At 38.0% G+C, this 27186-nt stretch overlaps 1 protein-coding gene across 1 annotated transcript; it reads left to right on the top strand.

Moving 5' to 3' along the window:
• The first annotated feature begins 784 nt into the window (after positions 1 to 784).
• vax2 (ventral anterior homeobox 2) lies at positions 785 to 27186 on the top strand. Its single transcript, XM_072687399.1, has 3 exons — positions 785 to 1823; positions 5522 to 5709; positions 21146 to 27186. The coding sequence occupies exons 1-3, from the start codon at positions 1574 to 1576 to the stop codon at positions 21644 to 21646; spliced, it is 939 nt and encodes a 312-aa protein (XP_072543500.1). The 5' UTR covers positions 785 to 1573; the 3' UTR covers positions 21647 to 27186.

Here is a 27186-nt window from a genome sequence, read left to right as displayed (position 1 = left end):
GTCTCAGCATGGGGGCGATACAACACTAACTTACTGTTCCTGCCATTACATTAGTTCATATACAAATCACAGGTCTGAAATTAGATTAGATTGTTTGCTAAAGCCTTTGCTAACTACCTCATTCCCACCTGCAGTTCATTGGCAGGTAAACATAGGATTAGTGTAAAATATGGTGCAGGATAAGTGCAACACAAATGGCTGTTGGGTCATTGCTGTTTGGATTGCATGCAGCTAGGAGAGCAAGTGCTGATGTTGGATGATTAGTTCTGGATAGCAATCGCCACTCGTAACTCATACAAGAAATATTGGAGCCCCATCACTTCAAAGAAAGTAGATATACTGCTCCACGGCAAAACACAATGATCTAGCCGATGCTTGGGCATGGTGACTTTTGGCTCACGTGCTACTTGCAATGGTATTAACATCAGTAAGCACCTTAAAACAGTTGAATTCAATCGTGGATTCAATCTGGATACTTCTGGACGTAAATCTTGAAGACAGGAGAGAAACGCATTCTACTTCTCAAAACGTGACGCCTGAAGCTGTCGCTACTGCAGAGTTTGCTGGATTAAAACCCCAGCCCCTAATCCGGGTTTCCCCGCGTTCTGACACCCCTAATCGCCTTCGCGCCTCCTCTTACTCCACTCTCTCCACCAATCCGCGGTCGCGTCCTCCACGCTGGAAGTGACGAGAGCTCTGACGGTCAATTTAAAACCGTATCCTGCCGCCAGGATTATGTTCATAGGGTGCTTCGTACAGACCAATGGCTGCGAGCAGCATCCGAAGCCACCTCAAATCAGAAAATATGAGATTTATTTATTTATTTTTTTACATCTGTTAACATTCCTGGCACGTTAACAGTCTAATACAGAGAAAAGGAAATGATTATAATAGCTAGCCAGCTAATACAACCCCAAGCACTTGTATAGCCTTGTAGATCTCTGCAAATCAGCCCCAGTGTTGACACCAGCCCAGAGCTTTAGCTGCACCAGGGCTGCACAGCTGGGAGAACTGCATCGTGAACGGGGGTCAATTAACTGGAGCAGCAAAGAAACCTGCAGAAAGGAGATGGAAAACATGCGTGTTAAACGCATTTGTTGACTGGAAAGAGCACCGTCGTCCTTCAGCTTTTCTTTCCTCTTACGTGGTTAAGCAGTGAAGCACCTCCCAGTGCCTCGAAAACTCAATGTAGGCTACAATAGGCTATGCATTTTCTTTCTGTGGGAGTGTGTGCGTGAGCGAACGAGCGAGCGCGCGCGCTGGTGTGTGTGTAGAGTGTAGCTGAGGAGGGCTACGTCCATTGGGGACCCCCCTCCACCCTCCACCTGCACCCTGGTTCCCGTCGTTCGTCCACAGCTGTGCGGAGGCTGGACCACGGACCATGCCGAGAGCGTCGTGGACGAGCCGGGCTCAGTCACTGCTCTCTGCGGCTGGACTCTGACCGGACTTTGCTTTGGAGGAGGCCTGCAACAGTGCAAAAAGTGCAACAGACAGTCCAAATAATTTAAGTAGCTCAACACTGACGGACCAGATACCTGAACGAACGCCAACAGCAGCAGCTCCGGGTTGTTACATGTTTGATCAAGCGACGAGTATGGGCGATGGGGTCGCCGAAGAGCGAAACCACTGCGCTCCCAGTTCAGTGTGCCGGGACCGGGTCAGGGAATGTAAGAGCCGGCCCGAGCTGGGCAGCCGATCCCCGGCCCAGAGCTCAGCCGATACCCCGGGCACCTCAGCGTCCACGCCGACCTCGTCCAGCGAGGACGGACACGAGAAAGTTTTAGGAGTCGACCCGGACTACTGCAGGAGGATTTTAGTCAGAGGTAAGGTGGCAAAAATAGTTTCAGTGTGAAGGGGAGCTGGGGGAAAAAATCATCGCATGCTAGACTATAGTAAATCATTGTAATAATAATTAGCCTGTCTAAAAAATAACTAAAAAAGGAACAAAATAAAATGTGCTCAAATTATCCATTACAACGTAGATTTTCTCCACAAATATAATATACTTGGTATACCTAGTCATAATTCGAATGTTATTACACGTAAATTAGTTGTATTTTAATGACGTGTATTTTCATGTCAACTGTTCTTAAAGTCTACTCTTAAACTACTCTTACATTCCTAAAACTGTTCTTGTAATGTACACAAAAACGCAATACAATTATTACATGTTATTACGTGCATTTACAATGCTACTACTAAGTAGTGGTAAACGTGTTTTTGTAATATGCACAAAAAATAATATTAATGTTGTAACGTGTAATTGTAATATTATTATGTGTAATTATACAAGTACTTATACACTTGTTCGTATTTTTGTAATGTAACTCACAGAATAAACGTTTCTGGTTAATGTTTACCAATGTTACCAAATTTGACAAGGTATAGCCTCCACAAACCCTTAATATTAAATCGGTTGTATGATTTTATTTTTTGTTTTGATTGTTTGTTTATATTTACTTTTAATGTTACACCACAATATAATTCTCTATTCAAATGCTGTTTCTTTAAAATGCACAGTGAACAGAACTATTATTAAGATTATTATTAAGATTACTATTAATGAGTTATGTACAACATAAATAAGCATTTCTCACAACATAACCGAGGTCTGTGGATAAAAATATATATTTGAGGATTTTTAACACTTCCATTGTGCATCATAATTTTGAAGTGTTTAATTCTAGTGTTAGCTGGAGAGAGTAATTGTTAATTTACCACTGCATATAAGTGATTACTGTAACTGTGAATTTTATGTGAATGTCACTGTGCAGGTGTAAGTATTATTATAAAATAAAGAACAAATGAATTCAGATAGAAAACAAACATAAACAGCGGAATAATGCAGTCAAATTAGAAATTAAAGTGAGATATTGTGTAAAATGTGTTCTGAAGGAGACTGAATGAAGAAGGTTTGTTCAGGTGTAATGTTGACAAACAATCTTCTAGCGCGTGTGTGTGCGATCATGTGTGTATGCAAATGTAAGTGAACCACATGAAATAATAGCAAAAATTGGAACTGTTCATTTTTAGAAAAGAAAAACACTTGTCGTACATCTGTTAGTGTTTATTATTAAATATGGTTGTGTTTAACATTATTGAATAGAATAAATCGATTTTTAAATTATTACAATTAATGTATTATTTCAGATATTTTTGTTCAAACTAACTAGATACATGATAACATATGTACAGTTACTCTACGATACACGAATTGTTTCTTATGCTTCTTGCTGCTTATGTTTATTATTCACGTGGTTTTATATATTATTGTTTAAAACACATTTTACTTACCAAGACATGCAACTTAAAATAATTAATTCAATGCAGTATGGCTAATCTTGTAATTTTTAAGTCATCAATATATTCTAATAATAATAAATATAATTCTAACATTGTTACAGGATTACAATATTATTATTATTAATTAGCTAATGTCTAATGCACAATCCACAGTACATACACGGTATAAACGGTGGGAAATGTGTATTTATATACAGAATGGCTTTTGCATTTGCTCTGTTTTTAGATGCAGTGTTCTGTTTTTACACATCAGATTTTACAGTGTTAAATCGACACTTAGTGTTAAATTGGACACTCACTGTGTGGATTTTACACTGGCATATTTGCTGTATAATAACGTGTTGATACATTTATTCGCAGTGTATATCCTAAATCTGAAACTGTCTTAGATCTCTTTTTAATAAAAAAATACTGCTGCTGTGTCTTTTTTTGAGCTACTTTTTTCTTTACCATTTTTAAACATTGTTTTACTTTTGACAGAATGTGAATCTGGCAGTTGTTCTTTACATTATGATGAATGGACCAAAAGAAATTCTACAAAACGATTTAGAAATGACTTCGTGATTTTGTAAGGACTTCCACTGAAAGTTGAGAAGTTTTTTTTCTTCCCGAATTGACATTTTGGGGATACATAACAGTACATAACCAGAACCTACTGTGTTTAGGTTTTTCACTGATGCTTTCAGCCATGCTTCAGTTTACCACGACGAGTACGTGCAGTAAAACAGAAAACCAACAAAAACAAAAAGCAGAAGAACATAAATTAAATGAAAACTGCATTAATGTTAATTATTTTCATATGATATGTTTAAGTGTAAAGCGGTTGTTATTTGTATTTTGTCCATTTGAACTTGCATTATATTGCTTTTAAATCGTTAGCAGAGTGGGCTAGCCGCTCATTGTTGGGGATGACCGGATGTTGAAGGAAAGTAACGGTAGCAATGAGTGGTCTTTCTGCATGTACCGGAGGGCATTTTGGACAGCTTTGGACCACCGAGCTCCTGCCTCGATCACGATCGCCATTCTCTCCTCAGTCAGAGCCAATGTGTGTTTTTAAAGCTCAGCGCTAAATCGGGGTCACCCAGGGGTCAGCGCTTCTGTGTCAGTGCCAGTTTTAACCGAGTTTAGAGAGAGACATTAAAAACATCGTCCAGTATCAACGATGCAGTCTGCTGGATTTAAACACAGTCGTGACTGCTGCAATATTACGTTTGGTGTAAGAAAGTGTCTGAGTGATGCCTGGCGGACACTACAGAGAGGTGGAGCTCTCGCCTTTAGTTTGGAAAGGCATATGCAGCTCTTCTGTCATTACATATCAGTTATTAGAGATTATTATTATTATTATTAGGAAGTATATCCGAACTTATTGCTGCTCCGTTTCGGTTTAGTAAATAAAAACACACGTTAGTACTTTTTTTCTGAAGTACGAGTACGTGTACGAGTTAATTCACTTAAAATGTTATTTCAGTTCAAATGAGATATTATAAATGCACTGCTTTCTGTAATTTGTGGTAATAGATGAACATTAGGTAATTGCATCTTTTTAGTTGTCATCGCACGCATGTGCATTAGCATATAAAACCTAGTTACGCGGTTATATTATATGGATATAATGTAGATCTGACAGCTGTTCCTTACATTGTCTTAAAGGTTTATGATAAATATTTTTTTCATTTATATATATATTTATATAGATTTTTATATATTTATATTCATAGATGTGTATATAAAATCGACTGTACATCACATTAAAGGTCTGAAATGTTACTTATTTTTATTTTTAGTTTGTTATTAATACATATTTTAGCAGAACAGGAGGTTGGTTCTAGTGTAGGAGTTGAGACGTTCTTTGTTTATACTAACGTAAACCATATTTTTATACTTTTATTCTTTCATTTAGAGTGCATTATTAATTTCATTCTTAGCGTTTTACCACGATTTAATATGTTGTTATTGTTACTTTTATGTTAGTGTTTTTAAACGCTTTTGGCGCTTAAGTATAGGGTTGCTTCTTCTGACTGTTAAAATCAGTTAAATGTGTCTCATTAAACCCAAGTCGCGGTCTTAACACCGGCCTTATGTTGCTTACCAAAACAGAGCACCACATTTAAAAATAATGAAGTGAAATATCTGCGGCTGCTGCAAAAAAGAATAAAATACGCACACGCGCTCTTACTGAACTTTACTGTAATTTTTTTCATCATATTTTTTCCCGCAGATGCTAAAGGCACTATCCGTGAGATCGTGCTGCCCAAAGGGTTAGACCTTGACCGGCCCAAGCGCACGCGCACCTCCTTCACTGCGGAGCAGCTGTACCGACTCGAGCTGGAGTTCCAGCGTTGCCAATATGTGGTGGGGCGCGAGAGAACCGAACTGGCTAGACAGCTGAACCTGTCCGAGACTCAGGTGAGAGAGCAGCACACACCAGTAAGACCGAAGCGGCTTCGCTTGGTGGGGTTTTAGACTGTGTATCGAGTTTAAATTAATTGAAAAATAAAACTAAAATGGCTTTGCATTGTATTTAAATGCAGTCCCCCTATTTCTTCTTCATTCTTTCACCATCTACTTTTCTTCTTCTATATTCTTCTTCCTGTCTCTCTGTGTTCTTCTTTTCTCTCTGTGGTCTGCATGTAACTACATGTCATAGTAATCCACACGATAATATTTCACTGGGGGTATTGAAATAACCCTTCCCAAAGTGCAGATATAATTGTAAACATGCACGAGCTTATTTAATATCGCTTCAAACCAAATTGACCTGAACTGAGTCAGACTTGGTCAAACGCCCATAAGCGTTCATAGACGTTCTGACTCTCCTCCATTTAGTGAAGAGCCGTCTCTGAACCGACTCTGTCAGCTCTTTGTTTGTTTATTCGAATTGACCTGCCTGTGCATGAATACACTGATATGCTGATGGACCATAATAGTCTGTAATGACTGACTTGTGCAATGACAGAATGCATCGTTTTATTGGATGTGTTTTATGTAGTATAATTATACTAATACTAAAATTGTCTAATACACATAGACGAAGGAACTCGTGTGTCCTAGAATTGGTGCTTGAAAAACTATAATAAATAAAGAATAAAATATAAATAGCAACCTGTCCGTGGATCCCCCTGGGTTCTGTTTGTCCTGAGTTGCTCGCTCTCTGAAAGTGATGTAATGACGTGTCGTTTTAGCTGAATCCACACCAGCAATGCTCCTGTTTTCACGCGAGGATTCACAATAAGCTTACAGCTGCTGCTGAGTAGTTTTAATAACTGCGTTTTTTGTGTTGCATTTCACTGAATATAAATATTTAGAGTTTGCACCTGCAACGTAAACGCGAAAAAAGTGTGATGTATAGAGTGATAACGGTAAATCCCTCAATAATTAAAGCCTTTATATATTATTCGACAGCATATATAGGTCTATTAATGACGGAATTCCTTTTGAAGCATCAATAAATAAAAACATCTGACACTGTCCGCATTAATAATATAAAGTTGAAGAAGCGGGTGTCAGTAAAATACTAAGACTGAGGAAAAGTTGAGCACATATAGAAACACTGTGATGGATAGTTGAAGCTCGGTCAGACAAAAAATGAAGTCGGTCTAATGGGATTTTCAGCGAAATTTGCCAAGCCTGGCTGAAAGAACTGCGGCTATATCCCGATAAATGTGCCCGAGAACAGTTAAGGGATTCAAGAAGAAGAGACGACTTCTATGTGGAAGAAATTGTGTTGAAGTGGGTTTGAGGTTGAAACTGACATACAAATTTAATTTATCGTTTATTTAACATTGTAGTATTCAATTCAGATCATGCGGGTTAAACGGAAAATATCAATATTTTCAGTAGTTTTAATGAAAACTACTACTTAAACATGTGATACACAGTAAGTTGTTAATGTAGGACATATATCTGAGAGTGGTTCTTAATTAGACATTAGTTAGTGGGTGGATAATCTTTTTGTCCAAAAAAAAAAAAAACGAAAAAAAAGAAATGACAGTAGCATCCAACGTTCATGCCCCTTCAGTTACATCACTTCAAAGTACCTCTCGTTTTTCTTTTCTTTGCTTTTTCATTATGTTGTTTGGATTTTCGTGCCAATATGTTTTGGAGGTGTTAGTCTGATGCAGAGTGTGAGAGAGAGTGAGACAAAGAGAAGGTGACAGTAAAAAAATGACACTCCGTCTAAAATTATATTCCTCATAATCTTTTCTGAATCGTTTTCTTAAAATTTGCCTTTCTCCTGTGCATTCTTATGTTTAACGGTTTTCTCTGTCATTGATAAAAGTGACCTAATCATTGAGTTAATTGTTGAAATTGTATGCACTTTGCAGGAGGAGATTTGTTGTGTAATCGAAATAAGCTCATCAGCTGAGAAATCTTTATATAAGTGACCTTTTAACGATTGGCAGATTTACATGTTTCATCTACTTGGAATGTCAACTAGCATTTATACTCCAATATCTTATGACTAAATCCCGATTCATTTCAGAATATACGCTGATTGATACGCAACGTTTTAAGTGAAAAGATATAAACACAGAAATAAGAGATAAACACAGAAAGCGTAAAACACAGATGAACATAAACAATGAGTTTATAGACAAATCATTTCCACCCTTCACGTTTAACCACAATAACGTTTTAAAGTATTTTCAAAAACAATTTGTGTGGGAAACCTCTTCACCGTGTGGTGGCGCTAGTTAAGATCACCAGGCGACCATACAGATTCTGCTTGTCATACCAGCCACCTTTGAGATCAATTATTCTTTATTTTTAGTTAGTTCTGACCAAATATTTTAACGGCAAAGGTTCGTAGGTCGCTGTCCTGGGTCCTGAACCGGCTAGCCTTACTTTAAACTACCATTTGCATAATTAGTATATCGACGCAGTTGTGCAAAACGATTGCTCCATTTATCATGAGAAATTAACACAGTGTTAAGAACAATTGCTAGATTCGAGTTTAAATGTGAGCATGTAGATGTTTTTTGGCTTGCGAGCGACAACAAATTAAATAGACTGGGTGTGAGAGATGCTGATAAGCAAATACATGAAGAATACTTCTGAAGACTCCGGATCTCAAAAACATAAAACAATATATATGTCTAATTGCTAATTGCTTGAGAACTCTCCTGGACTGGCTATGACTGTGCACTAAAACTGTCCTCTGACCTAAATGGGCTGTAGATACGCTGTAAATAAATGACTGGATACTATGTTAATTTCATTTGATCTAGTAGCCATGTCGATTTACATTCTAAGAAGCTCTGCCAATGTATGTACCAAAATAAGTTACTGATCTAACAATATGTTGGCTTGGGCTACATAAAAGAATGTTTATGAAATGTCAAAATCCCATTCCCATTGAGTTTTTAACTTACTCTACCAATGTGTTTCAGCTTTTTAAAAGTATATACAGAATGCTGCTGGAAAAACATAAGCTCTCAAGTTCAAATAAATCACGCCTTTTCATGTTAGACCTTGAAAACGCCTTCATTGTTGGCAGAACATTTTTTAGGCGCTTTTACTTTTTGATTAATTTAACCAGTTTGTTTTGGCTGATGTTTTTCGCTCCAAGGTCTCCTAAAATATTTCATTTCTGCAAACGTATCCTGAAAGCATTCCTATTACAAACAGACAGCTTTGTTTTTGGACTAATATGCTGAATTAAAGTTCTTTAAAGTGGTTCATTTACAGGCCAGCTTTTGGGGACGTTCTTCACATACTAGAAGGAAAAAATGCGAACCTAGCGTGCATTTGCATTTTCAATTTGATGAAATGGCTTTTAAAATCTACATGTGTTTTTAGGCAGCTAGTAAGTGCTACCCTAATATTCAGCCTCATTCATATTCGGTGGTCGTGACACACTTCTCTCCCTAAGCTGGGGGACTAGGGACTTTTCTCTGTGTAGGAACAAGTTCAGGCCTTTTTGGGTTGAAAATGGATGTTACATTTATTTGCTTTTTACTGATAAGTAACTGTGAATGCATATATATATTGTGTTATTAGTATATGATGTTATTTTTAAACGTGGATGTGGTGCTGATTTATTTTCCATAGTGGAAATGTGAAGTGCATTTTTGTTAGAGCCAAATGATTTTTCATTTACACTCTTAAACTTTGAACACACATGGTAAGCGGCTAAAATAAAAACAACACTTCCTAGAACATGGGCTGTAATCAATGTAAAATGATTTTATTTTGGAGCATCGCTATTGGTCCTTTGTCATGGAAGTTTGACACAGTGTGATGAACAACAGATTCAAATTATGTCAGAAAGTCAACTACAACAAAAATGGAGATGCAACAATATTACAGTATTTAACTGTAAACATGAATGTGGGTTTCACTCTCTTTCCTTTCTCTTCTTTCCTTCTTCCTTTGTGTTTTCTCTCTCTTTCTCTCTCTGTGCCGAGTCATTGTGCTGAATAGTTTGGTTGCAGTTGAGAATTTAGTCTTTTTTGAAATCCTGATTTCCAGCCCAGGAAAGGAAGAAGGAAACTGTGTGCTATACATAGTCTACAAGTTCACAGTATATAATCTCTGCTTTTAGTTTATCTACAAAAATATTACTCCACAGCAAGAGGCTTAGGTTGAGGCTTATATTGTCTCTCAGAGACACAGAGATAAATAATTTTGGGAACATCCTCCAACTGGACTGTCAGTAAAACAGAGATTAATCCAGACCTGTTTCAAGCCTTCGTGCAATCCTATAGATGAGCCAATGAGGTGAGGATAAATAAGCAGCGTTGATTGTGTTTCCTGCATGTGTTTGCATTTATGGTAATGCCGGTGCGGCTTAATAAGATTAACTTGCTGTGGATGTGTAAAGGGTGTTTCCCTGTTTAAGTCCCTAGATACATAAGAAACTCTTACATGTGTCTGACTCATTAGACATGCATACGTTGTCTGAATATCCTCCAGTTCTCCCCAGCCTCCATCCCCAGCAGGTGGCTCCCCGCTCCAGTGTAAAACAGTGGGGAACCCAGGCTACAGGATGCATATTGACCAGTTTTCATAAAACAGCCCAGTCTGCTAAACCGAGCTAGTTATGCACCATAGGATATAATCATGTTATTGTATGTATATCAGAAGTTGTTCAGAATGATTTAGAAAGATTGTGAGCTTTCTCGCTTGGTGCTCAAATTCATTTGGTTTATGAGGGAGCTGCTTTGAGTTCCTTTAATGCCCACAGGGCAGTAATTCTCTTATATTAGCATTACTTCAATGATGATTTAACAGCTTTGTACACAGAACATGCACAGCAGAAAAAGTAGAGCACCCTCTAGTAAGAATGACAAATACACAGGAATATAAGAATCACTGTTCAACCATGTTGTAATAGGCATATGTCTTAGAGAAGTTGTAATCTATGACAATGTCTTTACCTATAAAGCACAAGTGAAATCCACTTTGATTTTCCTTAATAGAATCTTTTTTCATCACTAAAGATAATTTCATGAATAAGATTTGTGTATATGTAATGTTTCAGTAATACTTCAGAATCTCTATCTAAAACATTTGCAATATACAAATAATTATCATGGAGTCAGTTTCAATGGTTTACCCATGTGTTTAGAAAAGAACAGAAAACCCATTGACTTGAAATTCACATAAAATAGTCACTGGACAGTTGCTGAATTCCGATATAGATGTTTGAAAATAAAACAATAACCTGTTCAATCTAACAATACACCTGTTAGGATGAGGCAGATACAATACAAATACCTTACCAGAACTTACATTATGGTACAGATCTGTTATGGTATAGATCACAGAATAATGTAAAACAATAGTCCAATATCTAAAAGCTTTCCTATTAGACCACCTTTTTATACTGTTAGATTATTATATTTCTTGAAAGAAGAAAAACTGTACATTGAGTAAATCACAAGTGTACTATTTACAGAAGGAAACAGCAGAAGAAAGAAATTGTATCTTTCAATGAAAGTTAATGTAAAATATTTTAGTCATTTAAGTCTGTTTGGAGCATTTCTATTGGTACATTCATCATGCACATTTTAACACAGTCTTAAGGCCAATATTTATATGATGTCAGAAGTCTAAAATGGCACAAATGTAAGGTTTCTGACTGACAGTGGGCATGTAATATTAGTATTTCATAACAGTGTAAAAACACTTTTTTTGTTTCTATGTGTTGCCATTATATTTGCTTTGCTGCTGTGTGTAACAGTGCTACATACACACACTTTCAACACTATATACTGTTTTGTGTGTGGTCTTCATTTATGAGACCTCTTAGAACCTGTCTGTTGCATTGTATCATTCCATTGTTGTGTTCTGTCCAACCATGATAAAGCCATGGATTTAATGGTTGAAGGACCACTTAAACTGGTTTTATCAAGGAACAAGTCAGAAAAGAGCGACAGACAGAGTTCATGGGCCTTTATTCAGTTTAGCTTTTTATGCATTTCCTTTTGTAAGGCTGCTATGCAGCCCATCAAAAGAAAACATACTGTACTTTTTAAATTACTTATGTTTTAATCAGTGCTCAGTTTTTCAATTACCTGCATATTATGTGTTTGGATGAGTTGGTGCCATATGTGTGATTTTGCTTCCTGGCATTTGACCTCTTGGTTTGTCTTCCAAATTGATGTATAAATTGCAACACATACATTATACATGATTATTGCTTTATTGTTCACTGACTGGATAGATTTAGTAGCTGCATAAATCCTAGTCTTTGCATGTGTGTCCAGCCTGAAAGACACAGGATGCAATGGGTTTATGTCATTGTTGCATTATGTGAACACATATGCGTTCATATAGTTTGATTATATATATGTTTTGGACTTCATCCAAGGGCAAATAGCTGACCAATGCCTCAAAAACAGAGACAGAGTAGACTCTGCAGGGGTAGTATTTAATAAATGGTATTAGGGTATTTGCAGATTCTACGTGGTCATTAGTATGGATTAGTCCATCAGTGTTTTCAGAATTTCCAGAGCTTTTTTAAATTCATTTTCTTTCTAATCTGCCTCTGTGTTTACAAATGTTGTACAGAGCAATGCATAGAAGTGCCCTGAAAAAGGTCTAAATTGCCCCTAAAAATAAAATCCAAGTGATGCAAATTTCCTCCTGTCCTCACTCCCTTGAAAAGAGAACAGCTACTAGTTGTGGGTAGAGGAGTGGAACTATACTGTGTTGGTCAAAAAAATAAATAAATTAAAACTTAAAATTGATAAACTCTTGCTTTAACAAAGGTTCGCCCATCACCCAGAGCCAGAGTGCTTTGGGTAAAAAGCTAATGACATAATTGTAAGGCTCTGTCTTATGCTCACCAACTAGATGTAAACGGAAGTAAGAATTATAACTTGGTGGCACAGAAAAACACAGCTTTTCAATTTTTGTTTTTTATGTTTAAATGAAAATTTAAATGACTTCTTCTATCAAGTTACTATTTTGAATACTTTGTTTCTGACAGCAATGATATAATTATATGAATGTTTATATGAATGTTTATCTGAATGATGGATATTTGCAAAAGAAGACTTGCATAAGGTGGCCTAGCCTAAGATTAGAATTCCTAGTATGAACTAACCCTTACTAATGTAGTTTAATGAGCATATTTGACTGTACTGATTGTGTGTAATGTATAAGTCAGGCAATGGGAGCATATTTATCGTCATGTCTCTGACTCCAGCCTACAAATCACCCACCTGATAAATAAAAGTGAATGCGTCTGCTGTGTGTTACCGTTCACAGCACCCAGATAGACAGCATCTAATGTAACTGTAACGTAATGTCTGGGGGCTGGAAAGCGTGCGGTGCCTCCATGGAGATGAGAACTGAGACAAAGAGATACTGAGATAGAGCCAGACAGAGAGAAATGATTGCACTGGCTAGAGCTAAGTGAGGGTAATTTAAAAGCATCTAACAAAGTTTATCATCAAATCAAATTAATTTGTATAGTGCTTGTTTTTGTTGTTGTCACAAAGCAGCTTTGCACAATCAGTAATTAGTAAAAGAAAGAATGGCGACAAAAAGTCACCAAACCACCAAGACTGGTGTACTGCTCGGGTGTACCACATATTCATAATCATAATATAATAATCATGGTGTAGTATAACTTAATGTAGTCATGGAGTAATAAGAGTAATGATGGTTAATAGTGGTAATATCAATAGTGGCAGATAGTTTAGAGTCCATTTAGGTTTGAACATGGTCATTAGGCAGAGATACAAGATACAAGAGTAATCTGGACTACTTTAATATATAATGCTTTGCTGTTTGCCATGGCTCAAATAAAAAATATATTAGTATAATTAACTTTAATTAAATTAAAGTGAGGCATGAATCAAAATCTACTTGTGTATGTATGTATACTCTATGCTATTTTAGAGCATTTTCATTAGTTTAAATGAATTTGGCACATTAGATATTATGTTTATTTAGAAGTCATTAATTTTTTTTTTGCAAGTCATTTTGCAGCATTTCTTTTAATGCATTCATCCTGAAATTGTGACAGAAAGTCCCACAAAAACAATTTTCCAGATTTACATCATGGCAAAAAAATAAAAAATGTGACAGTGACAACTGGTTTTTGGTGGACTATTAAGATTTGTGGACTATTAAGATTTATGTGCTATAAAATGATTTTGATAACATGTATTATAATTCAGTTGTAACAACAAAAACTCTATACAGGCTAGACAGGGTTTGTGAATAAAACTCTTCATATATAAATATATTCTGTAGAAAGACTATGTCCTGGGTAATTTTACCTCTTTATATAACTCTGTTGCCTTGAATGCAGGAGAATGTTTGTCATATTCTTTATTTCACAAATAAACGTATATTACTTTTTAATATTCCCCTCTCTCTATATAAATATAATATTCCCCCCCCCTCTTTCTCTCTCTCTCTCTCTCTCTCTCTATATATATATATATATATATATATATAATATTCCCCTCTAAATATATATATATATATATATATATAATATATTCTAAATATTTGAATAGGTGTATTCATTTTGTTGGCATGCAGGCATGCAGGCTTGCACTGTATCTAACCCGCTGACTGAGTCACGGCAGGGTCAAAAGTTCAGCCATGTTGTGCAGTATTTGTGCATCATCGTGCTTTGGCTCATACTGTGAGCACAGTGCTGTTGATCCCAGATCAGCTCCTCTTGTTCAAATCCTCTTCTAAAAATCCCTTTGTCAGCACAAGAAACTGTTTTCAGGTCAGTGTAAAGGGGAGATACAATGTGTGTGTATGTGCGTGCAACTCGTCGTGTCACTGGCTGGGCAACACGTAATGCAATTACCTGATTGGATCAGGCAAAACAGAAACCTGCTAGATCCGGAGGATGCATTCACCAGCAAAATGTGTTTAATAGAAACTAGATACAAGACACACAGACTCGATTTTACTGTACTCTACTGATGACTTCACTTACAGGAAGCCCGGGGGTTAATTTGCATTATAATTAATTATTATATTGAAAAGAAATAGTTCAATTCTGGAAAATAAATATGTGTGTGTATGGAACCCTGTCAATATGTTTTATTTTGATCTATTTTACATTATTTAAAAATGATATCTGCTGGTGTGAAACTTCGTAAATGTGAACAATAGAAATGATAAAAAATTACTAAAATTATTTTGTACTAACAACTTTTTATAAAAGTGTGTTTTTCCCCATTTTCTATAAATGGACTCTTTCACAGATGTGAGATTTCATTACAGTGGTAACAATTTATAATGTATGCTGTGGATCAAAACTGCGAGCATCATCCTCTCAGTCTCGGCCCATGCACTATAAGCCTAATTGCCTTATCTAAACCACAACACCTTAGGCACCAGGACCAGGCCCTTTTTCTAGGGGTAGGAACAGAGCACTAATAATAGTCCAAGTGCTTTTGTGCTTAGACGGATTATGGAGCCATATCGACCAGCGATTCGGTAAGACACGGTTGACCCTTGGCTGGCTTCTCCGTGTGTTACAGCAATGCCAAGGGTCAGGGCCATGGATCAGGCCAGGATGAGGCCAAGAGGGTGAACAGATGAGCAGGTAAAATAAACAGAAGAAGATGAAATGTGAGGATGAAGGATGGAGGTCTGGGTGGGTTTGGTAGGCAACGACTGTGTGAAAATGTTGGCGAGAGAAGAGGGGATACCTAAACACATGCTAGGTCAACTCCTTTTCCACCCAATCACTTGTGTTTAATTGACTGCCCATTAGCTCTTTTAAGTTTGGGTCAAACTCTAGAATTTGCTGTGATCTCCTGTTCTCAGGCCACATTACAGTTGGACTGACTGTGCCCCTGTGAGCTCTCCTGGGTTTTAATAAAGGTCACACAGCTTCTAGTTCTTTTTTTTACGAGTTTAAGAGCACCAGCCTGAGAGGCGGACCCATCTTTCCCAATCATACACTCAGCGACTGCAGTTCTTGCTCTATAATATGATAAAAGATGTGATGTTACCCTGGCCTTGTTATAAAATATGTAGCGGCATAAGAGATTATGTAGGCTGACTGGGACTTTAACATGCCACATGCCTGCATTTATCCTGGAGTGTACTCTGTGCTACGGTGGCATTCACTGTAGGTCATTTCACATGCATACATTGCTAACTATAAAAGCTGGAAAGTGTTTACCTTGAATGTTTACACGGGTGCTGGATCACACACAGTCAAATAGCCCAGAGGGCAACTGCTCTTAAAACATTCAAAACATGTCCATGCCATCCCATTTAATTGAGCAATTTGTTTGATTGGCCACTGTGTCATCACAGTCCTTGACAAGGGGGGAAATCTGAAGTAGGCTGTCCTTAAGGAACATGAATCGAGTCTATCCCTGACCTCCAATCCTCCAGTCTCCACAGAGTTATGGAGGTCACGAAGCAGTCACTTAATAACCAGAATGCATGATTGTGTTTTGCACAGCCGGCTGTTATCACATGTATAGGATCAACGGGGTGCGTTAGCCTCTGCATGAGGTCATCGAAAGGTCGGGAGCAGGTGTCCCTCTCGCTGTGGATTTTCATCTGCGGGGTCACTCTAAAAGATTAAAGTTCCTCTGTTATTAGTTATGCACTTCACCTCTCAGGCAGTTCCCAACTCAGGCACCATTAGGATGTTATGGATGGTAGAACTACACAAAATTGTGAGCGGCATGGGTTGGAGAGTGTATCTCATGCATTGAATGAATGTTTTTGTGCATGACTTGTGCTGACACTCTGCAGAATATGAGCTGTGACATAATGCTCAAATGTTAGAACCCAGTTCTTTTCATTTTGTTGTGCTTCATTTAAATCATTGTGTTTGCATTGTTATTTCTGTAGATTATCTCAGCTCTGTGTTTGCAATTGTTTCAGGAGGTTTGTTAAAGTACAGCACAGTAGTTTCTTTAAAATACATAGGCCTGAATATTGGAAAGGTTCCCACTGACACACTTCTAAAAATAAAGGTTCTTTAATGGTTCTTGGCTTAGACCTATACTTCTAGGAAAACACTTTACCACCATGCTCAGTTAGAACATAGTTTTTAATTTAATTCATTGTGTGTATTGAATTAGGCAGCAAACCATTTCAACATTTAATTACTTCTTTGACCTGATTTTATATGCAACTACTGCCTTTACTAAAGAACCCTTGAGGAACCTCATCCCTATTTAAAAGAGAACAGGCAGGATATCAGCAGGACGTTGCTCTGTTTTCTCATTTAATTTGATTTCATTGAATTATTTTAATTTCATTTTGTTTAGTGGTACATTTCCTTTTTATAGAAGGTTCATCACCTGAGGATAATTTGTAACATGCTCATTTGAGCCATGCTCTTCTCATTTCAGTCACTGTACAGTAGAGAGTGTATCCCTCTCAACAGAACACCACATGCAGCAAACTAAATGTAAATTGTGTATTACACACACTCATACTGTGTTTTTGCCACTCATTGTGGCAAAACACAGTATCCTTTATAGTATAAGGAACCCAAGTGTGTTTACAATGCTGTGAAAAAAAAGGTCATAGTCTGCACATGGTAAAATACTGCCACAGAGCACAGTGGATTGGAGCGCTGTTAGAGAGAGAGAGAGAGAGAGAGAGAGAGAGAGAAAGAAAGAGAGCAAATCCAGGTCACGCAGATCTCTCTGCGTAATCTCTGCCCCAGCATTGAACCCTGGATCCCATTAAAGCGGATTTCATTCCACTAGTGTAGATGTACGATGTTGGAGATTTGCTTTCTTCTCTCCTCTCCTCCTCTTTTTCATCCTTGTTTTGTTCTCTACCATGGGCTTTTCTCCTCATGCCTGCTTCTGGGATGTGAAAGGTGGGCTATGCTTCGGCCACCAAGAGCTTGCTGAAAAAGAAAGACAATCAGAAAGTAGGGGTGTAGGGGCTGTTAGATGTTTATTTGTGTTTACTTTGCACTGCACATGGCCAAGTGTATATATGTGGAAAAAAAGCTAAATTGATAAAAAAGGAAAAATGTCTTTAGAGTGAAAGGAAAAAACCTTAAAAGGAGCTAAGTCTTAAAAGCACAACAAAAATGTAAAGATGCAATGTTTTTCTGACCAATGCCATATAAGAACCACTTTGGAATCCATAAAACATGTTCGTTATAAAAATGTGTGAAATGTGTGATTGTGAAAACTTGAACCTTGACTCTCACATACACATTTTATTACAAAAATGATTCCTTATGGAATTAAAAGTGATTAGTCTGTGGCATCGCCCAATGAACCTTTTGAAACACCTTCATTTCAGTGGAGGACAGCATCCAGAGCAGGAAAACAGTGAAGTGGATAGCTGGGTTGAGAAAGCACCGAAACAGACCGTAGGGACACGTTATTTCAAAGCATGGGAGAAAAAGTTTATGGGACCTTAATTTTATGAGTGTTCTTCTGCCAAAGCCGTGCTCTACATGACACACATGATTCAAGCAGTCTGCTAATTAACCAGAGTAACAATGTGCAAGACCAGAATATTGAACCAGTGGTTCTCTTGCTTATCCTCCCTCTTTCTTTCTCTCTCTTTGAATCTTAAATATGTGTGTGTTTAGATGAAGACTGTGGCGTCAGCACGCTCAGGGGGATCACTAACAATCTCATTATCCGCACACTAATGGCCGAGCTGGAGCCATGATCTCACTGCTCTGCCTGCGCGTCCACTCCTTTCTTAATGCGGATTCCCTCTGCACTGTCTGATCAGCCTCTTACTGAGCACATACTTATACTGGCTCACCCAGCTTGCTGCACCTAACTTATGGAGCAGGCTGCATTATACACTATGTATTTAGCTTATGTCATCTGAACTGTGTGTGTGGGGGTGTATTTTCACAGCATAAATGTGCAGACTTTATTGAAAACACAGATAAAAACAGGACCAACTCAACAAGTGTTTTTTTATGTGCATTTTATTTGCCTAAAAACATGGCATCTCCATTCTTTTTCACTTTTTAAAAGTAATTTGAATCTGGAAGTTATTGTAAGTTATTATTTTACATATTGTGTTATGCGTTTTTCGAATATTTCAATTTCAGCGTTCAGCAGTTTAAAAAAGTGTTAAGTATATGTGAGATAATTATATATGTTATATATATTTGTCTGAGAAATAAGCCTTTATTGTGTCAGAAAAAAACACTTATGTTAAAAGAAATACAAATAATATTGACACAGTAAGGGGTGAATTTACATTGGTAAGTGTGTTACATTATTGCCAATCTTCTGTAGAAGTACCTGGTTTAGTTAATCAGTGCTTCATAAAAGGAAACCAAGTGCTGCTACTGGTGGATTTGAAAATATCTATGCATCTGATGGGGCATCAAGGAGGTAATCAGAACCAATCATTTGTACTTCCAACTACTTAAAAACACAAGGAATTATTATTACTTGTATGGCCAACATTCCTGTTTCCTCAGGAAATACAGTACTGTATTTATAATACATATGGGACACATGCTCACATGGTATGAAAACAAATATGTGTGTATGTGTGTCACCATCACCCTTGCCATGAGTTAATGTCTGTCTGTCACCTCATGCACACGCATGACGGACCCCAAGGTCACATGACTCTGCATTTTGGCTCATGCGGAGGGTGCTCAGATTGTTTACGTGAGGGAGTTGTCTGTGCTCTCTAGGGTGAAATGTCCTGCTGTGTTGGCTGCTCTACAGGCTATTAGAGAGTAGCCGTTGTTCAGCAGTAAATGCACTGAATGTGCAAGATTCAGTCGTTTTCATGCTTCACTTCTTCACCTGTTTCACCGCTCTCCGGTGACTTTTTGAACGAATGCCTTCCAATAATGGATGCCGATGCATTTAGTGTAGCATGACGCATGCAGATAGTGTGTGCCAGAGTAAAAGTATATAATGAAATTGCCACTGGCACTCTCTCTGCATGCCCCACTGGTCTGTACTGTGGAGGCCTGCAGTACACCAGCTTTATTCCAGCAGTAGACATGGAGATAACTAGTTTATCAAAACCAGTCAAAGAAGAAGTAGAGCATGTGTTCTACACATAATTTTAGGTCAGAAATATCGTCTGTAGGTAAACTAGCAAAAAACATTTGAGAACATGCATAAAGTGCTTTTTACAAATAGACTTTACAATAGACTTATTTTTTTAAAGGGCCTATATCTTTCACTTTTTATTTAATTATTCCCCCTAGGTCCACTTATTAAAGTTTTATTAACCAAAACCAAGATTTTTTAAACCTTTCTTTAACCCGTGGAATGAAACAGGCTGTATATGTTACTGCACTGTTATGTTTAGGGTTAGGTTTAGGGTAAGGAGTACATTTTAGTTACATTTATGGTTCGGTTATTTTTTTTTGGGTTAGGATTAGATTTAGGATTAGGGTTACATTTATGATTAGGTTTAGGGAATGGGTTATATTTAGGGTTACGTTTAGGGTTAGTAATAGATTTGGGGCCAGGGTTAGATTTAAGCTTAGGGTTAGAGTTAGATTTAGGTGAAATTTATGGTTTGGGTTATGTTTAGAGTTAGGAGTTAGCATAAAAGTATAAAAGCATTGTGTGGACTCGAAAACCATAAGGATCAACCAAACCAAAAGGAACTAAATATATCCGTGACTTCAGTTTATGTGCCCACATGTGGTGTGTGTGTGTGTAACTGCCTTAGCTCCCCTAGGGTAGAATCTAGCAGGAGGCGAAGAGTAGAAACCAGATCAGAACACATTTTCCATTGCTCTCATTTTTCTCTGTTCTTGGGTGAGGTTCATCACAGCAGCCTCAGAAACACACTATATGTTACGATCACAAAGTGTTAATTAAAAATGCAGAATAGGTAGATTTCAGCATAGTTCAGCATAATTCAGGGCTATTTATGACCTGCGTCAAATTTAAGAAAATTCTTAGGAAGATAAATAAGGCCCAATCTGTTCACTGACATCTAGTTTGACTAATTAAGCTTTTTCACATAATTACATTTGTATTGTATTTCTCTTACTTTTATGTATTTGTTGATAACAGTCCTTTATGTTGACCAGTTCTTGACTCCATTCAAAGTCCTAATTCATCACAGCTGGATTCAGTTCAATCTAAATGTGAGATTCATTTGGCTTTGATTTGAGCAGCAATAAACCCCACATGAAGAAACTCCTGGAGTTAAGATTAAGTTAGCTGTACGCTTTTGCTACAGAGGTTCAGTCAAACTACTCTGTTCTGAGTTAATAGACACTGTGTGTTGTTCTGTGAAGAAAAGTAAATTTTACAATTCCACTTATATTTTTTCTTTAGATGTCTTTAGTATGCTGTACTTCTGTTCTGAGAACACCCTTGACACACTCTGGACTGTGGACATATTGTATATTTTTATTCTCTTTTTTTCAGCCCGTTCAGTCTCTTCTCCCTCATTCCCACAGGTGAAAGTGTGGTTTCAGAACCGGCGAACCAAGCAGAAGAAGGACCAGACGAAGGATTCAGACAAGCGCTCGTCCTCCGCCTCTGAGTCTTTGGCCACTTGTAACATTCTGCGGTTGCTGGAACAGGGCCGCCTGCTGTCCGTGCCGGCCCCTCCACCCAACCCCCTTCTGGCCCCTCCTCATCCTGGTAACGGCTCTCTGCTGGGCAGCCCCTCAGTGGCCTCCTCGTCGCCCGGTCTCAGCAGCACCAGCAGCCCTCCAGGGGCAGTGGCCGGTGCGGGTGGGGGTGGGGCTTTCGGCCTGTCTCTCTCTTCACTTGGAGGCACGCCGCCCTCGCCACGCCTGGGGGTTCCTCCGCCCTCGCTGTTCTCTGTGCCCCTACTGAGCGGAGCTCATCACGAACTGACCTCGGGCTACGGCTGCGGCTCTTCTGCATTCGAACCATACATGCGGATAGAGAGGAAAGATGGGGACCTGGGGGGGAAGAAAACGGTTTCCTAAAGCAGGAGTTCTCAACTCCAAAACTGGGGAGCCACTGCACCTGCACTGTTTTACATTTCCCCTAAACCATCACACCTACAGTCCTAAACATAAATAGGTGCTAAAAATGGGGTTCTTGGAAAGATGCAGTACAAGATAAAAAGGGTTGCTTCTTTGAAGAACCCTTTTTGTAAATGAGATGTAGGAAGCTGGGGAAACTTTCTGAATGTTTGAAGGACCTTGACATAATGTGGGAAGCCTTTGTGCAAGCCAGGAATAATGGACCAGCCTTTATCTTAAAGAGTGTATGCTGGAAAGTGGTGGAACTGATCTACTCATCATATGATTTCAAACTGGATTTACCTAATATATAAATTAGAAAAGAGTCCAAAATAGTAACATTTTTCACCAGTGGACTTATGCTCCACTTTTGGACCCCGCTGCACATATTTAAAAATAAACATCTCATTAGAGTAATGCCACTTTTCGCCCCCAATAAACAAAAGCTGCTTTCTATAGAATCATTATCTGGACACTTCAGGTTCTATACTAAATAAAGGTCCAGACACAAGAACCATTTAGGAGACATTTTTTGAGCATAACCCTGGTTAGATTGATAATAGCCACAATCGGAAAAGCAGCTCATGGAGAGTTTGAAAACTTCTTAGCTAGCTTAATAAATTGGGTTTGTTGGAGGGAATAGTTTGAAACTGTGCAGGGCAGTGCGTCTCCAAGACTCGGGGTTGAGAACCACTGTCCAAAAGAGTTGCTCAGCTTACGGACTGGACCCCTCACTGGTACCTGTTCTCCTTCACTCATCCTGGTGGGATCGACCTGCTCTACTGCTCAGCTCAGGAGGGGTAATGGAAGAAAGAGTTGCTCTCAGACTTGTAACGAACAGAAACAGAAGTCGAGAGAGCATTCACCTCTGATTTGGTGGCCCTCGCCTGTATCTTCAAGCTGTGCCGGTGCGTTTCACCACATTATGATGCCAGGAAAAGGCCCACCACCTCTGCTTTGCAGGGTGAGGGTGCGCAAAAGAGGTGCGTATGTGTGAAAACACAGGAGGACACCCCTGTAATTAACCGCAACTGCATCCAGTACTTAAGCGTTTTTGAATCTCTTCCATTTTTGAATTTCTTGTTTGTGTGTGTGTGTGTGTGTGTGTGTGTGTGTCGCAAAACCAGCCTCAGGCTTCGTCTATGTAAGTAAAGGAAAAAAAATCAACATTGTTACTGTAATTGTGAAAGGCCAAAACCGCTTAACGGCAGATGTTGTATCCAAATGGGTGTTAAAAAAAAGAAAAAAAAAAGAAAAAAGATGATTGAATGATTCATGTCAATATGTTTGATGAACCTTGTGGTACATGTTTTTATGCTGCTTCTAACTAGAATTGTTATTATGGGGGAGTTTTTCGTCAAATGTATATGTATATTTTGTGAGAGTGAGTGAGAGAGAGGAAGAGAGAGACAGAGATTTTTGCTTGTTTTCTGAGTGTTTCTCTTAAATATTGTGCACACATACGCAGTAAGGCAACACACATAAGGCAAGTCCAACCATCTATGCCGTAAAATTACAGGTTCATTTTCCTTCTCAAAAACATGTTTCTAGTTTTTTTTTTATAAATACATTCAATTAAAAAGTTAAATATTGTGCAAATTGACCTACTATACACTCTTACAAATAAAGGTTCTTCAAATGTTTTTTTGAGCAACGCCATAAAACAACCATATTTGTAAAAGAGATGTGTGAGTGTTAAGAACCTTTATTTGTAAAATAATCCTTCACTGGGTGTAAAGAGTTTTTTTTAATTACTGGGTCTTTATTAAACCAAAAGAGCACTTCTCAAAGGACCTTAAGCTATCTAAAGCACCTTTATTTGTAAGAGTGTTGGCTTTCATAGGTTTCCACAAGGCTTAAAATAAGAAACACTAAAATACTGCTAATATTAAATGCAATATTTTCCAACAGTGCGAATATTTCCACATTATTCTAAGGTCTAAGGTAAAGGACAGAACACATATACTCTTATAACTCATCTGGGACTATTAGCGTTACTCTGTTTGAATGCTGTAGTGATATGCTTCTGTACTCCATCACTGTCCACTTTCAGAAACTGGTAAGGACAGAAAACTATCTATGGAACTAATAGGTCAAAAATGACTTTAGTGAATGTTGAAATATAGCTAATTTACATCATAATTTCTAAATGCTTAAACTGGGAAAAAGGCAGTGTATTGTGAAAAGTTCTTACTTTAAACCAGAAACTGATTACATGGACAAAGCCCGTTCTCTTTTGTAATTTGCTTACTTTGTTCCCCAGTATTATCTATTTTAAAAGAAGTGATTCGCTTAAATGTGAACTGTTTAATACTTATCTCAAGGCTCATTATTGGCTAAATTAATAACAAAAAATAGAGAAGTGATTTTACAAATAGTCCAATATTCCTTTTATAGCTTCACAAAGCAAAGCAGCTTTGACCCTTTATCCAAATTTTACAGTTTTACAAGTTTTACAGTTAAAAAAGTGAAATCTGACTGAATACAGTCAGGCTACAGGCAACAGGCTCTGCAACTTAGCATTGTTGGCCCTGCTTAGCATAATTATAAGCTAGCTAGCTACTAAGCTGGATCCATAAAGAACTAGCTGGCTAACTGTTTTTAAATGTAAGCTTGAGGAGCTAATTAGGACTCTTTCTGAATAGCTAGTTGTCAGACTATACTTTGTACACATGGTGCAATGCATTACTTGACAGTTTTCACATTTTGTGGTCTCATGCAGTGCTAAGCTGTTTAATGAAGGTAACAAAAGGTGGAGGACATGGCAGCGCTTGTCATTTAATTAGCAGTCAAACTCTTGTGTCGAGATGCAGCGATTAGCTTTGTGCGTGTTCTGTTTCTGTTTCTGATGGTGTCTTCACTTCCCATGAATCAGTGTAGCTGAAGGCTCAGTGATTAGCCTCATTAGCCCTTGATGTGTTTGCTGCCCTGGCTACCCATCCTGCACTGCTATGTTCTTTTGCATTTTCCCACTACGTGCATCCTTCATTAAGGCTTTCTAAAGAGTTCATTAACTCTTCCTCAGAGTCTGAAAACACCTGATTGGGTTAAGAACAAGATAGATATACACAGATCAGCCATAACATTTACATTAGTACCACTAACATTGGTTGGACATTGGTTGGACAAACATTGGTTATTGTGGGTGTCTCATTTGTCAAGGGGTGAATATATTAGGCAGCAAGTGAACAGTCAATTCTTGAAAGTGATGTGTTAAAACCCAGAAAAAGTGTAAGAATCTGAGCTGCTTATGATAGCTAGACAACTGGGTCATAACATCTCCAAAACATCAGGCAGGTCTTTTGGAGAATTCGCAGTATGCAGTAGTCAGTAACTATCAAAAGTGGTTCCAGAAAGGGCAATCGGTGAACTGGTGACAGGGACATTAATGCAATCCATACAGGCCCCACCTTACAACTTGCCAGATACCACAGGACGCCTTCAGAGGTCTTGTGGAGTGCATGCCTCAATCGCTCAGATTTGTTGTGGCGGCACAAAGGTGATCTACTCAATATAAGGCAGGTGATGTTAATATTATGGTTGATCATTGTATAGCCTAGTCACAGACTTATCCTAACAAATCCTAAACTATCTTATCTTTACACCATTCAAAAACACCCTTTGTGCTATGCAGTGTCTGAACGTTACATGATGAATGGACTAATAGAAATGGTCCAAAATAACATTCAAGTTCCTGTGAGCTTAATCCCATTTTTAATCTTCTTCTCAGTGACTTCAGTAATTTCTAGGTAGAATATCCACAATGACTTGTAGAGTGCACTAAACTTCAGGATGAGATGACGGGGAGCTGCTTAGTATTTGTTTGAAGCTTCTAAGGTGGGCTACACACAGCCTTTTGCTCTTATCCATTAAAGACTTTATTTGCGTATAGGATCTTCCCAAAGGTTCTTCTTTCTCCCTGTGTAGACAGAAATTTTCAGTGTTTAGAACCATCTCTGTGTCTGAAACAGGCAGAGAGTGTGGGAGCGTGCAGCTGCAAGACGTTGATGTCGCTCCCTGCTAGTCAAAGCTGCCACAGCAAACCTCATGATCACAGTATTTTTTTTGTACTGTTAAGTAAACTGCTGCTTTTAACTCCATACATTTTTTGGCCTCAGTCCCAGTGAAGAACTGACAAATTTGTGAAGCTTATTGCAATTACTTCTAACCCATCTGGCCGTAAAAGGCAAGCCCCTGCAACGTATCTGACTCTAATTAAACAACATTTGGTTTCTTTTGTTAAAGGCAAAGCAAGGCAAAGCAAAAGGTGACGATATGACCCTGACCTGTGTGTATCTATACTGGACTCTTTTGAATTGTAGAAATCCTTCAGGGCACAGAGTGTGTTGAGAGGTCTTTAGATTGAAAACCTTTGACCCTGAAAAATGAGGTAAATCTATAGAGAATTTCATCCCATTGGCTTATTTGACCTCTTGCTCTCTTGTCACTGTTATTCAGTGTGAAACATATTGCATGCTCAGTTTTCAAGAGAAGCCCGGTTGATTCCTGTTGTCAAACAGTGTGTTGCTTTCAATAAGCAGCATTTATAATTAATAATCGCTTCCATTAAATATTTACTATGGTGTTGAATGTGACTAGTTTCAAAACGTTAAAGCGCAACACTTCATAATAAGGTTAAAAGAGCTTCTTGTTAAGTTCCCTGCTTTCCACATCATTCTGGGATTGTTTTTTTAGCTTTACTTACAACCCTGACAAAACTGCTTAGAGTGGATTAGAATTAATGTTTACCAAAAACAACTGTAAATCACTTGACACAAAATGCTAATTCCCCCAACCAATTGTAATTAAAGCAGCAAATTAATTGTATTGTAACCAGTTTCCTGCAGTTGTGTAACCATGTGTTTGCTATGTGTGTAAGAGAGAGAGAGTGTGAGAGAGAGAGAGCGAGAACATTATGCTCGATCACAATGTAACCAGCGAATTTGAGAAAGCAGCACAAAAGCTAGCAATGTGTCTGAATTCCTTTGAGGTAGGGGGCCAGTGACACAATCAGAGAAGCAGAATGCACTGATTACGCCTCCCCCCCACCCAAAAACAAACCCTCTCAACAAACCCATACTTAAACAAAATCCAAACACATAAGTATTCACACAATCCAAATCTGAAAGATATTTCCACAATATAAGCAAGAACACACTGTTGGCCGACACACTCTTAAAAAACTAAAGGGTTGCTATGAAGGGTTCTTTGAGCGATGCTATAGAAGAAGCATTTTTGGTTCCATAAAGAACCATTTTGTTAAAAAGGTGTAGGTATGAATAACTTTTAAAGTGGTGAAGAACCTTTACACTGATGTCTGTAAACCTCTTTATACACATCTCTTTTACAAAAATGGTTCTTTAATGGCATCCTTCAAAAAACCCTTTTTATAACCTTTATTCTTAAAAGTGCAGACTAAATGGTAAAAGACAGGTCTATATATAAAATTCTACACTGGTGTGATTGTAATGTGAGCTTTTTCTTTCATGTTTAATGAGATT

Source organism: Salminus brasiliensis, chromosome 9 (genome assembly GCF_030463535.1).
Source record: "Salminus brasiliensis chromosome 9, fSalBra1.hap2, whole genome shotgun sequence".
Taxonomy (NCBI): Eukaryota; Metazoa; Chordata; class Actinopteri; order Characiformes; family Bryconidae; genus Salminus; species Salminus brasiliensis.
Note: the sequence above shows the minus strand (reverse complement) of the source record. Positions and strands in the feature narration are given on the sequence as shown.

Bases quoted from the DNA above. Each gene is read 5' to 3' on its own strand.
- vax2 (XM_072687399.1), top strand. From the start codon at position 1,574: ATGTTTGATCAAGCGACGAGTATGGGCGATGGGGTCGCCGAAGAGCGA. The intron at 1,824-5,521 runs GTAAGGTGGCAA...TTTTTCCCGCAG, and splicing joins CAGGAGGATTTTAGTCAGAG to ATGCTAAAGGCACTATCCGT. The intron at 5,710-21,145 runs GTGAGAGAGCAG...TCATTCCCACAG, and splicing joins TGAACCTGTCCGAGACTCAG to GTGAAAGTGTGGTTTCAGAA.